General features: G+C 49.1%; 1 protein-coding gene across 1 annotated transcript in view; it reads right to left on the minus strand.

Moving 5' to 3' along the window:
* The window catches only part of LOC134530796 (roundabout homolog 2-like), a 347,447-nt gene that overhangs the window by 36,635 nt on the left and 295,775 nt on the right, over window positions 1–15,037 (minus strand). The window contains exons 4-5 of the mRNA XM_063366006.1: window positions 12,485–12,615; window positions 10,365–10,640 (exon numbers count right to left, since the gene is read on the minus strand). Coding sequence (XP_063222076.1) covers window positions 10,365–10,640; window positions 12,485–12,615 — 407 coding nt within the window. The remainder of the gene's footprint in view (window positions 1–10,364; window positions 10,641–12,484; window positions 12,616–15,037) is intronic.

Raw genomic sequence — 15,037 nt, forward strand, 5'->3', positions numbered from 1 at the left:
GTCAAGCTTTAGTTCAAGAGAGACAGATCTGCTTTTGTGCGAACTATGAAGCGGGCAGCAAGGAGAGTCTAGCGCGGGAGATCACGCGAGCAGGTTGTTGTCTTTGGCGAGGCAGTCAAACTGAAACGTGGTGCACAATGTGTTCTTACGAGCCACGGGTTGCGGTTATGAAGTTTTGTGGACTCTGTGTACTGACCAAAACCTGGAGCACATATGCTCGGTTGCGGGTTTAGGGAACTTAAGACTTAAATGGTTGAAAAATTTAACAGTTTTATTAGCATCAAAGTTAATTCATTTTGCAATAGTTGACGTCGTCCCAGGTGCTCCCGTGGCTCGCACAGGTCGTTATGCCACCTCGGTGCCTCACCGGTCGGCGTTTGTGGTCGGTGGTAAGTGTCTCGAACGGGTGTAGGTCGATTATCATGGAGAGCGGAGATCGACTCGAGCCTAACGGGACCTACCAGGACGCGCCAGTTGGCCTTCACCCCTCGGCGCGAACAGTCGTGTGCGACTCGCGGAGTTCGGATCAGCGTTCGTGTGCGGACCGGACAGTCGTGTGCGTGCCGACAACGTTTCAAGCTAGTTGTGTGTGTGGTCCAACCACTCCTGCCTGCCACGTGGTGACGTCACGACCACTGAGAGAGAGGAGTCTCGTGCTGTGAACTAGCCCACAGCAACAACCACTATTAAAGGTTAGTTGGCACCCTTAGACACCACCCAGCCACGCATCAAAATCGGCAGGACAACAAATGGCGCCCATCTAGGTGGCTCATCAAATTTGCAAACAATTTAGGCAAAGAAAACCCGTCAAAACCACCGCAAAGTAATCAACGGCGAGCCAGGACAAAGGGGAGGAAAACGCGCGCGCAGGACAAAGAGCGAGTCTGACCAGCGCCTTTAACGGGACCCAAGGGCAAACGAGGTCACCTCACCAGCACCCCCACCCCAGCAACGCGCGCGCCTGAAAGGAGCACCGGCCACTACTTCCCCCTAGCCAACTCCGGCCGGGCGGCACCCGAGCCTAACCGAGTGGAACCGAAGGCAGCCGAATCAGAACACTCGACCGCGGACCGCGTTCACGGACACATCCCGTCTCCCGGGGCGGCCAGCCACGTTCCACGAGGATGCAGAGAGATCCGGACATAGCCATCGACATGGAGGGATTGTGTGAGGGCTGTCTTAGACCCTTTCCGGAGGCACTTGTAAATAACGAGAGCGCTCAGTGTCAGTGTGCGTGCGGCCGCGTCCGCGTCAAAGCGGAGCAGCCGGGAAGCGCTGCAAGGGGTACAACAAACACGCTGTGCGCAGCCGCGCTCAACCAGGCGAGACGGCCCAATGCCAACAGTGCGGGGTCACAAAACACCGCGCGTGCGCTGAAGCACGCGAGTTCGTGCATTTTCGTAATGGGTTGTTCCTCTGCGTCACCTGCGAGAGCATAATGATGCAAGCGTACCACGCACAGCTGACCCCCGCGCCGCACGCCGCGAGTGGGCCGATCGTACTGCCGGAGTTCGCGGGTCACGCTCACGAGGACCCAGCCATGTTCCTGCGGGTATGCAAGGAAAAATTAGCACGCCATCACATCACACCAGAGGAGTGGACAGAACGCGTCAGCAGCCAGTTGTGCGGCGACGCCCGAACCTGGTGGTCTCAGATAGGCAATTACGACACGCGTGGACTGATTTTGCACGGCGCTTGGAGGCACGCTATGATGACTCGCGCGCACGGGCCTGTTGCATGAATGAGTTGTTCTACCGAGCCCAGTCTAGCGGGGAGGGAGTAGAAGCATTTGTGCACGGGAAGCTGCGGCTCTACCGTTGTCTAACACCCCGCGGTAAGATACAGGATGTGCTACCGAACATTGTCGAGCTCTTGACGCCCGAGGTACGGCCTTTCGTGCGTACTGCAGTGGAGAAGGGACTAGACGCTTTCCTCGCCCTCGCAAGGGAAGTGGAACAGGACCTCAAGGCAGCACGAGACGCCCGGAGCGTCACGACGCCCCAAGTCCCACAGGCGAGGCCGACGGGACGCCTGGAGGACACCCTGGCCGTGGTGCGATATGTGCAACCCCCTCCACCAAGGGAAGCCCAACCCCCGTCCAACTTGCTACAAGAGGGGGGAGTGGCATCACGTCCGAATCAGGGCGGCCAGGCGGCGCGACAAGCACGGGCAGGCAGCCAACGTGGCGGCCCTTCCAGTGAACGTGACAATCATCCGCCATGCTGCCAATACTGCCCGACGCCCGAACACCACTGGCATAGAGTGTGCCCGACCAGAGAGGCGTGGTGGATGGCATAAAGGGGTGGACCCGCGCCGTCGGGAAACTGCAACTAGGGGGCGACGACGCAGTTGAACGCCGTCCCCGGACCTCACGCCCTGCCTCCGCCGACAAACCGTCTCACCTACCACTCACCAGAGGAGGCGGACCACCGCACCCGACGACGGACAGCCTCACGTCGCCAGCCAGTGACACGAGTCACCAGGCGTCGCCGGTGACCCGACCCACAGCTGGGGGGGGGGGGGGGGTAGCGAGAGACGCACCGTCTCACCTACCACTCGCCAGTGGAGGCGGCCCACAGCACCCGACGACGGACAGCCCCACGTCGCCAGCAAGAGACAAGAATCACCAGGCGTCGCCGGTGACCCGACCCACAGCTGGGGGGGAGGGGGGGCGAGAGACGCACCGTCTCACCTACCACTCGCCAGTGGAGGCGGCCCACAGCACCCGACGACGGACAGCCCCACGTCGCCAGCGAGTGACACGAGTCACCAGGCGTCGCCGGTGACCCGACCCACAGCTGGGGGGGGGGCGAGAGATGCACCATCTCACCTGCCACTCGCCAGTGGAGGCGGCCCACAGCACCCGACGACGGACAGCCCCACGTCGCCAGCAAGAGACAAGAATCACCAGGCGTCGCCGGTGACCCGACCCACAGCTGGGGGGGAGGGGGGCGAGAGACGCACCGTCTCACCTACCACTCGCCAGTGGAGGCGGCCCACAGCACCCGACGACGGACAGCCCCACGTCGCCAGCGAGTGACACGAGTCACCAGGCGTCGCCGGTGACCCGACCCACAGCTGGGGGGGGGGGGGGGGGCGAGAGATGCACCATCTCACCTGCCACTCGCCAGTGGAGGCGGCCCACAGCACCCGACGACGGACAGCCCCACGTCGCCAGCGAGTGACACCTTTCACCAGGCGTCGCCGGTGACCCGACCCACATCTGGGGGGGGGGGGGGGGGGGGGCGAGAGACGCACTGTCTCACGTGCCACTCGCCAGTGGAGGCGGCCCACAGCACCCGACGACGGACAGCCCCACGTCGCCAGCGAGTGACACCTTTCACCAGGCGTCGCCGGTGACCCGACTCACAGCTGGGGACCCCAGCCAAGCACCATCGCGCCTGGGGCGGATGGGACCGAAGGCTGGAAACCTCATCCGCATCCCTGTCACGTTGGATGGGAGGCCGGTGGGGGCGTTGGTGGACACCGCGGCGACTCACACCTACGTTGCGGCCCACTATGTCCCTGATGCTGAAGTGACACCTGAGGCCGACACCATTCAGCTCGCAACAAAGGGATCTAGCACGGTCACGACTGGGCGTGTGGAGGTTAGTGTCAGCATAAGGGACTATGTGACCAAGACGTGCGCACTCGTAGTGCAGGACCTCAGGGATGAGCTCATCCTAGGGTTACCCTGGCTAGTTCAGGAGGATGCTAACATAGAAGTCAGGGCAGGTAGGATGCATGTCGGGACCAAGGGGCGCTGGACCGTGTATGGGTTGTCACATCGTCGCCCACCTACCTGGACGGATCCTACCCAGCTGATAGACCTACGCCATGGCGTACCACCAGACTATTGTGCCCTTCTAGACAGAACCCTCAGGCAGCAACCGCAGGTGTTCGCGTCAGCTGACCGGCTGCGCCGCACAAATATTACAGAACATTGTATACTCATGGTACCCCATATACCTCCATTCGCCAAACCAGGGGGTTTTGGTCCCCGCGAGCTCACTGCCATCCAGGAACAAATCACAGAAATGCTGGGGGATGGGGTAATAGAGCCCAGCACGTTACCATAAAACTGTAGCATAGTCATGGCCAGTAAGAAAGACGGCTCCCTGCGTTTCTGCATCAATTTTAAGCCAATTAATGACCTAACCATCCCGGCACCACCACCACTATTAAATCTTACAGAAGCGCTCACCAGCATGGGCGATGCCCAGGTGTTTACATCACTAGACCTGAAGTCCGGCTACTGGCAGGTGCCAGTTCGGCCTGAGGACCGCCCCAAGACAGCCTTCACTGCACCCGATGGGCACAGGTTTCAGTTTTGTGCCATGCCGTTCGGGCTGATGGATGCCCCTGCGACCTTCCAGACCATGATGGTCCGCGTCTTGGATGGCTACATTGACAAGTTTGCCGCGGCCTACCTCGACGACGTGATCATATGGTCACGATCGTGGGAGGATCATGCACATCACCTCGCACTGGTCCTCGAACGGCTAGCCACGCACGGACTGACGTGTGCGCCGCGCAAGTGCCATGTCGGCGCGAAGGAACTGGAGTTCTTGGGGCACCTCGTGAGCGCGGACGGGTGTCGACCCCTACCAGATCAGCTGGCCCTGATAGAGGGGAAAGAGCCTCCCCGTATCAGAAAACAATTGCAGAAGCTAATGGGACTTTTAAACTGGCTCAGGTCATTCATCCCGAACTTCGCCACCATCACCGCACCAATGACGGACCTCCTGTCACCCAAGAGCAGGTTTCGATGGACGGACGCGGCAGAGCAGGCCCTCGCCTGTGTCAAGCAGCAGTTCAGGGAGTGTCACATCCTGTCACGGCTAGTGCCCAACATTCCCCTATTCGTCCAGACAGACGCGAGCCAGGAGGGTATGGGGGCAATAATCTACCAACAAGGAGCTGGAGAGGAGAGGCGGGTGATCGAGTACGCCAGTGCCAAGTTTGGCCCTGCAAAGCGGCGGTACCACGTCAACGAGCAGGAGTGCCTTGCGGTGGTGTGGGCACTCAGGCGATACCGACACCACCTCGAGGGGAGACGCTTCACGCTCTGCACTGACAGCCAGTGCCTGCAGTGGCTGAACTCCGCCCAGGGAGGCAAATCCAAGTTCACGCGGTGGGCACTGATGCTCCAGAACTTCGCTTTTCGCGTGGAGCACGTCCCTGGGCGGGAGAACCAGCTGGCGGACGAGCTCTCCCGTCACCCGGATGCCAACACTGTGTTCAAGGACGATCAGGGATGGGACGACTTACTTCCCCCCTGCAACCCCCAGACGGGGTCTACAAGTGAGCCCCTGCCGGCAGCGCTATATGCCACCACGGCCGAGAGGCCCTGCGACCCTGCGCCAACGACCCTAGCCAACCTCATGGAGATCGTCTGTCTCGCACAGAGCCAGGACTTGGTCAGTCAAGCAGACCTCGCTAAATGCAGAGAACAGGAGCTTCCCCACCTACATAGTCTTGACCGGGTACTCCAGAGCCGTGTGCCCGGAGACATGAACTCGTGGCGCACGCACGTGCTGCCGGCCGGACAGAAGGCTGCCTTGCATTTTTATCATCATCACGACCTAGCGGGACACCCGGGGGCCGACCAGACCCAGCGGGCACTGCGGCTGTGGTTCCACTGGCCGGGCGTTGCAGGTGACATCCGCGATTATGTGCGAGACTGCCAACCATGCCAACAGCGCAAGGCCCGTCGGCCTGACGGGGTAGAGCAACAGTGCTCCAGGAGGCCCCATGACCCATTTCACACCGTGGCTCTCGACGTCATGGGCCCATACCCCCGCACATCCCGCGGGAAGCGATTCTTGGTGGTAATCACGGATACTTTCACACGCTGGGCAGAAGCGTTCGCCATTACCAATGTACGGGCTGAGACCATCGCCACTCTCCTCGATGCCGAAGTATTCCCATGATATGGGTTTCCTCGAGTGCTACTCACAGATAATGGCACACAATTGAAAGGCCGGCGCTGGAAGGCCGATTGTAAGCGCTGGGAGGTGGAGCACCACACGACACCCACGTACCACCCAAGAGCAAACCCGACAGAACGCCGCAACCAGGACATCATAGTCCAGTTGCGGCTACGTCTGGGGGACGGCCACACCCAGTGGGATGTGCTCCTCCCCAAGATATTGTACTGCCTCCGTCGCCGCCAAAACGTGGTAACCGGTTACTCCCCTGCAGAGTTGCTTCAGGGACGGGATCTCGCCCTCCCAGGGGAACTCCGGGTAGCGGGCGCTGCTGAACGAGTGATTCAAATGCCTGTCGCCGAAAGACGGGAGGATGCACGCCGGAATCAGGCACAGTTTGTAGCCACTCATACCCCTCAGACCACTAACCCACCCCTGTCATTGGAGCCGGGGCAACAGGTGTACGTCCGATGTCACCACCTTTCCGCCAGAGGCAAGAAGTTTTGCGCAAGCCTGGTCCCTAAATGGTCCGAACCCCGTGAGGTAGTAAAGCGACTCGGGCCTACCACCTACGCGGTCACAACACGGAGTGGAAGAGCCGCCAAGGTTCACCAAGATGATCTCCGGTTAGTCCATCCTAAGGTTGGTCCGGGACACCTGCACAAAGATCCACACAGGACAAGAAGGACATCAGACAAACATAAATTCCCCCCATCACCTCTCGCGGCGACATTGGACACAGATTATGCTACCATGGTATCACCAAGCCCAATGACACCAGCCACAGGTCAACCTCTCCTGTCACAGGCCACGCAGACGGCGAATGCGCACCATACTTGCTCGTCGCCCGAGCCCCAGGCAAGCAGGGCCACGATGCCCAAGCTGGAGCACATGATGAGACGCTTGGGTTACTGGGACTATCTGGGGTTAACAGCATCTGCCGTTACCCAGGGCATGTCCCCCCCTAAATGGCCAGCGGATGCAAGTCTGGAGAGATCGACATTTTCAGTGCGGGTTGACGAGCCTGAGTCTACAGGAGCAGACCAGCAAGGCAACGGGCAACCCTGCCAGGAGGACGGAGGAGTGACCATCGTCCCTCTCGATGAGGCCGACGACACTGGGAAAGCACAGCCTGTACCCAACCGAGCTGAGCCAGACGCCACGTCACAAACTCAGGTGGTGCGGCGATCGACTCGGCCTCATGTCCCCCCTGTCAGGTTCGGGGTAAATAAGGGGTACCAACCACCACGAGGCGCCCGTGCTGGGAGCCGCACCAACCCTAGACAGGACCTTTCCCCGGATGCACACCACTGCTCAGTGATGAGGCTGCTACCGCATATCGCCCAGCCCAACTCCACTACATCTACCAACACCTCTCAGACACAGTGCACTCCAGAGAACTTACAGTGTACCCACGGAGGAAATGCCCCGAGGCAATGCGTGTGATGGGGGCTTCGAGGGGCATAACGGCCTCGGTGAAGGGGGGCATTTGACGTCGTCCCAGGTGCTCCCGTGGCTCGCACAGGTCGTTATGCCACCTCGGTGCCTCACCGGTCGGCGTTTGTGGTCGGTGGTAAGTGTCTCGAACGGGTGTAGGTCGATTATCATGGAGAGCGGAGATCGACTCGAGCCTAACGGGACCTACCAGGACGCGCCAGTTGGCCTTCACCCCTCGGCGCGAGCAGTCGTGTGCGACTCGCGGAGTTCGGATCAGCGTTCGTGTGCGGACCGGACAGTCGTGTGCGTGCCGACAACGTTTCGAGCTAATTGTGTGTGTGGTCCAACCACTCCTGCCTGCCACGTGGCGACGTCACGATCACTGAGAGAGAGAGGAGTTTCGTGCTGTGAACTAGCCCACAGCAACAACCACTATTAAAGGTTAGTTGGCGCCCTCAGACACCACCCAGCCACGCATCAACATCGGCAGGACAACATAGTCAACTAGTGTTTCGTTCAACATTGATGAGAACTGTAAGTAGGTACTTTGATCTGATTTTTTTGTTGCAGCTAATGTGAACGTTTGTGACATAATGCGATTAGTGTTTTAGTTATGTCTTTTGCCAGTATTTGCATTTTGCAAGTTTCTGAAATGGGACAATTTTACAAGTACATACCGTGTTTTTGGTTGGCCACTGGTGCTAAATGACAATTTCTGTGGATTAATTTACAAAGCTACCCACGTGTAATTTGAATGTCATCACAATAATTTGATGCATAAATTACATAAGTATGTTTATTCTTTTGCGTTTGTGACAGGAATAACCTTGTTGCGAAACGAAACTGTTTGGAAGGTTTGAAACTGACAGCAAAGTTTAATATGAAGTTTTAAATACATTTTTTAAATTGGTTTGCATACTCCCTGAATTTGTGTATGATGTTGCATTGTAAACTTTATAAAAATTATAATCTGGAATGTAAAAGTTTTTTAAACAATTTTTTTAATTGTAAAGTTTTATAAATGTGAGCTCTTAGTTTAGTAATTTTTTTAACTGCTGGCAGTTTAAGATTAAAACTCTATATGATTTAATGTATTATAGACCTTATTTTGTGAGTATTTTATAAATTAAATTATACTGGTATCTTGGATCAGCAATTGCAATCTGATGTTTGAAGCCATATTTTTTTTTGGAGTTCGTAATTTAAATGCATTTTTTAAAATAGATATTTAGTAAAACAAAACTGGTAAATGATGATGGATAAAGTTAATTCTGATTTTACGAAATGCCCTTTCCACCCAGTAAATTGATAAGTTGTCTGCTATTTTATTTTGCTTTATTGGGCTTGACACTTAGGCTAGGCTCATGTAGAAACTTACTGAATTCTTTTTGAGAAATTGTTTTAAATCCATTATTTGTGAAACTAGTCGAGATTGTGCTAGCTGCCTTGTGAAGACAGTCGATATCACAAAAAAGCAATATCTTAGCTTTTTGTGACTCCGAAAGTTTTTTCCAAGTCATTTGGATTAAAACTCTCATGATATTATCAAAGTTTTAGCAGGTTACAGAAAGGTGTCATTTACAGCGGCAAAATGTTGATTCAGGTTCGACATGTCGAATATGTATCAATCTCAAAATTGCCACTCTAAATTAAATGACATGTTGTTATCAAGTGTATTTCATTTTCATATTTGTTAAGTTTCGAAAGTATATACTGTAACTATAATTATTTTTAATTAATAATATGAGAAACACAATATTAGATTTATTGTGCATTGGTTTTGGCATATTTTGAGTAGGGTATGTTAGTTCTTATCAGATGAATTGACCTCATCACAGTATTGACATGTTTTAAAAGGCCACTGTTATTAAGTGGTTGAACCACTTGCTACCTACGAATGTGATCATGACAATCCCAGCACGGCCGAAACTGAATGTTTTACTACTGGGACACCTGGCCACAAGCTGGTGGGCTTCCTCAGAGATCTCGAACTATCCCCAATTCCTATGCAGTCTGTCAATGCTCATCTCATCAGCTCTCAACCCTCTGAAATGGTTTCAGTGTCGACAAGACATCAAGCATGAAGGCTCAGGTCAATCCGTCTATTTGGGTTATTGCATTTTCATGCCACTGTTTTCCACACAGGAAAAATTAATTTGAATACCAACTATGCAAGCATTACATTCAGTGTTTTGCAGCAAAATTTTTCATGCTACTTACTCTCTTACTGCTATTTGTAAAAGATCAGGCTAAAAAAAAATGTTTGGCACATTAATTGTGTCCTGGGCACTTATGCAAAATTCATTTTCTGGGTTCCCACCCATGGGTCAGTGGTGGTCCTATGTGAGGGGTAATGGGAGAGTTTGTCCCCCTCCCTCACAACCCATCAACCTTTTAGCTTTTAACTCATTTACCAAAAACTGGCAACATAAAAAAATAATATCCAGTCAGCAACTGACCTATTTTTTTATTAAAAATATTAAATATCGCATGAAACCAAAGTTTTGAAGTAAAAAAATCCATTAAAATATACATTTTAGGGACTTTTTTTTTTTTAAATTTTGGATTTTCTATATTAATGGGAGATATTCCATACCACGAAACGTTCCCGTCATGCACCCTCCTAAAAGTTTAACCTGAGAAATACGTACAGAACTGCTTCTATGATTTTTTTTATCAAAATATGTCTGTAATCAGTGAAAAAAAAATTCAATATGGTGGGTTGAGGTGAGACTAAATTCTTTTTCATGCACTCTGCATAGACCCAGACACATCTGCATGTCACACAGTTATAGTCACATGTTAGCTGGTGTTCCTGACGGGGAGGAGAACCCCCCCCCCCCCCCCCGGAACACCCCCGTTTTTTTTTCTCCAGGGGATGAATGTTCCTCAACCACTAAATCAATTGCAGTTCCCCCCCCCCCCCCCCCCCCAGAAATATATCATTGCGACGCCCACGGGCAGAGCGTGGCGGTGCTGGCGGTGTGGTCGACTCACTGTGCACGGTGAGCGTGGCGGAGGCGCTGAGGGCGCCCGCGGCGTTGCCCGCCTCGCAGGTGTACTCGCCCTCGTCGCCCGGCCGCACGCCCTCCACGTGCAGGCTGTGGTCGCCCAGCGCCCGGGCCCGCCCCGCCGGCAGCTGCTCCCCGCCGCCGGCCGTGCGTCGCCACGTCACGTCTGGCGCCGGGTCCCCCCCCACCTGGCACTGGAAGATGGCGATGCCGCCCGCCAGGATCACCGCGTCCTGCGGCCCGCGCACCAGGAACGGCTTCACTGCGGGAGGAGGAGCGAGGTCGTCTGCCCCCATCAAGCCGTCACTTCTCACCCACACCTGTACGTGATTCCATGTACAGGGGTGTACACAAGGGGAAATATCCCTCCCTCCCTCCCCATTAAAGCATATATTAAAAAAAAATGGAAATAATTTAAAAGCAAACAGAAGGCAAAATGTATCCATCCCCCCCCCCCCCCCCCCACTTACCCCAATCCAGTTAAATACTACGTACACTCTTGGGTATGCATCGAAGTGAAATATTATCCTTTTAAAATGCAGTGACTAACTAAAAATAATTATTTAAATTATTTATCAGAACAAATAGATGAAGACCATAGCTGGTAGGTGAGGTAAATATTCTTAGAGAAAAGGTATTGACCATCTCACTATTTTTATATCAACGTTGGCAAAATAACATTATATTCAGCATACCCCGATCCAGTTTCGTAGACATCTAAAAATTTGGCAATTTTCAGTTAAAGGAAACGCTAAATAAATTTAAATAAATTCAACTAATGCGCCATAAATAAAACACAGTTCTCGTACATTTTTTTCCACATTTTACCAGGGGTATAATTTATCCTACTTGAAAGTGGAGTTTTGTTTTTGTTTTATATTACCATTGTGAAAAATCATTTACAAATATTTTTTACAAGTATTTTTATATACCAGACTATAAGTAAAATCTAAGAAGAAGAAAAAACAAGGCCCGAGCAACATGCAGTTACAATCACACACAAATTTTATTTGCTTATTCCCACCTTTCAACAAAGATTTATGGTAAAAGTTTCATATTTGCATATCCAAGTCTATCCCTTGATACTAATGGCGAGATCCTGAATACATTGATCATGTGGTTATTGATACTTGCTTTTATAATTTAGTATATTGAAAGATCCTGAATATAACAAAAATTGTAAGATACCGGTAACAATAAATTATGATTATATTATCAGTTCAAAATAAAACCTTAAAATGATTTTATTTTAATTCCAAACATTGTTTGTATTGAAATATTTCCGTTATGTCCAGGATCTTTCAACGTTCTAAATTAAAATAGCAAGCATCATGTACCACATGATCAATCATACAGGATATGCCATCAGGAACAAAGAATATTATCAAATACACAGTCACGTATTATATATTAGTGTCACATGTTGAATATGTGCCAGCAGACACAGTTTGAAGCAATAATATTGTCATAGAAATATTGAAAAATACACTTTATATTTTTGTAAGCCATATACTGTTTCATGGCTTTACTTCTTAAGGACTTAAATTGTGTTTGTAAATACTATTTTTAAGATAATATTTTTTTTTTGTTACTTCATCACAAACCAGATATTGTATTTATTGGTTGCCATACAGAATTAATTACTGAACATTAATTTTTTTTTGTTATAATTTAATATTTTATTAAAATTGATTGGCGCTTGGATACATTTCAAAAATTATATCTGCTGCCCTCGAAAAGAGTAACGTCGGCATCATTGGTCAAGAGGAGTGTGTTCAATGGTGGACATAGAGGAGGGGAGGGGAGATAGAAGAATATTTCAAAATAATTTTAAAAATTTCAAAATATCAGTGAAGACAGTATGTTACTGTGTGAGGAGCCACGTCACCTGTGGCTACTACTGTAGGCACATATGTCAGTATGTTGATGTCTATAGTAAATTGAGTTTTTTTTAATACACATGCACAAATTTATTTATTTCTCTTTCTTTAAAACATTCATCCATCCTCCCCTTCCCAAATTATTGTATCCACCACTACTGGTTGGGTTAACAAAGTAAATTCTGTTCCTAGTCTGTGAGGTGTGCTGAGGCTGACAGTGCCTCACCATGGACCTCGAGCACAGCCATGGACGACTCCCGAAGGCCCACGGTGTTCTTGGCCACGCACTGGTACTGCCCCGCGTCGCTCTGCCGCACGTCTTGGATCAGCAGGTTCCCGCCATCCACAATCTGGAACCTGAGTGCCATAACATCTCGTCATAATCTGCCTGACTAGGCGTCATTACCAATCGTACCACGCCCAAAACCAACTAATTTCATAGAATCTGTAACATCAAAAAGTCTTTCTTATAAAAATCACACAAATTTACATTCATTTCTTTATAATGTGAATTTTTATAGTGTATGTCAACTGCACTCCTAGGTTACTGCAATATTGTGTTTTGTTTTAAAGGAATAAACTAAAAATATTAGAAACACAGAACTGGCTATACTATTAGTGAGCGTTTTCTATTCTCTGACAATGTTTATGTCTCTTACATCTTTAATCACGTGCAGATCTCCACTTGATGGATTTTTTCCTCAAGAAACACTCATTTATTTTACCTTTTAAATAATCCCTCATTAATTTTAAAATGTTAAAACATACAAAGAAACATAACAAAATGTATTCTGAAAGATCATTAAATGACTGATAAATATAATACAAAAAGATATTTTTTACTTTTAAAATTTATTTATTTGTTCCCTGGGAATTATCAGAAATGAATTTAGTTTCAGCTTCAAGGACTGTTTTTCATTCAATTTTAGCAAAAATTTATTTCCTGGATGTGTTTATTGCAGAGTAATAGTGGTATTCCTCATTACTTCTCGTCACTCACACATATTTAGGTATGCATACAAATGACTAATCAGAAAGCATACATAAAAAAATATCTTTTACTCCTCCCTCCCCTACCTAAGCCGAAATGGTCATGTTACTGATGAATTAGCATAGAAAGTGGTCACATTACATTATTGTGACAGGGTACTGTTCCTAAAACAATACAGAAACCAATCTAAAACAGTCCCTTAAACCTGGGTATCCTAAAATCCACACATTCTCAGTTACATGCCCAAAAATTCTGTGTTGGGCAAAAAGTAGTTAACATTGCACATGGGAAGATTAAAATTATTTTACGGAATCTATGCGGCTAACCGAACCCAACCAATCTTTCAATTTTGTTATGATCACCTAAAAGTACAAAACATCAGTTTACACAATTGATGCGGTTAACTGAGTCCACCCGAACTATAAATTAGTTATGATCATCTGAACCTACAAAAATCATTTTACAGATTTGATGCGGCTAACTGAGTCCACCCGATCTTTCAATTTAATTATGATCATCTGAACCTACAAAAAAATCATTTTACAGATTTGATGTGGTTAACTGAGTTCACCTGATTTTTCAATTTAGTTATGATCATCTAAACCTACAAAAAATCATTTTACAGATTTGATGCGGTTAACCAAACCCCACCAACATTTCAATTTAGTTATTATCACCTGAACCTACAAAAAAAATTTCAGAAATTGCGAGTTTGGCGCTATCTGCCCAGGAAGACACACGGCGTGCAGAACTTCAGGAAAAAAATGTTATTTGAGAACTAAGTACTCAAGATATCCGAGTGGAGTCTGTTTATGAAAAGCCTTTAAGAATTCACTGAAGTCCAAAAAGTAGCTACTTCTGATTTCAGATTAACATTTTAAAATGTATTCTTGAAAAGTGAAAATCGCTTAAAGGCGTATTTTTAGACATAAAACAACCTATACAGATTCTTGAAAGCACTTAAGGGACTTACCTTCATTTCTATGCCATACAATGTAACGGTCACCGCTCAAATTTCACAATTGTCCTGCGGACAACGAGAAGTTCATAGCCTTGCCCTTAGAGGCGATACTGCGCTAGAAGCACCAGCGAGCGTCACGCTTATCATCCCATCTCACTCAGTTATGGCCCACACAGGGCGCTATGCTCTCTACGTTCGCGAGTAAAATATAGCCAGCTGCATCTCAGGTATCAATGGCCACACAAAGCTGTGTTCACTATGTTGGCGACGTCGCCAGGTGTTTGGTTCTCGGCTATTTTTCTAAAACGCCGCTGACTTCGCTCATGCGCAGATAAACAAAAAAACATGTTTTCGCGCGGAATTGTGGTGTACTTCTGCTTCTTACTTTTTTTAAGAAGTTTCATTTATCTCAGTATTGTGCTTTAAATAGTCAAGTCGACGGAAAAGTTAATTGAAAGATTGCGAAAATATCTATATTTACGGAATAAATCAACGGAAGAATATAGAAGGCAGGATATGCAGGGCAATGCTTGTTTTGTTTCCGAGGGGATGCTACCAAACTTAGTTGAATTTATCCTGAAATAATCCATAAATATTGATACGTACTTACTAGTAGCTGCTTCATCAAATTAAATTCTTATAATTCTTTTGTTTTTATATTAAATTCATAAACCCATTTCTTTTTACGTCGACATACTGCGGGAGCCAGCAAAATATCATTATCGTCAGAATCAACACACAAATCGAACACGGCATGCGTCTCTCCGACATCGCGAACTAGGCTATCCTGTCTGGCCACAAAGCGAACACCGCAAACATCGCAAACA

This window comes from Bacillus rossius, chromosome 3 (assembly GCF_032445375.1).
Source record: "Bacillus rossius redtenbacheri isolate Brsri chromosome 3, Brsri_v3, whole genome shotgun sequence".
Classification (NCBI taxonomy): Eukaryota; Metazoa; Arthropoda; class Insecta; order Phasmatodea; family Bacillidae; genus Bacillus; species Bacillus rossius.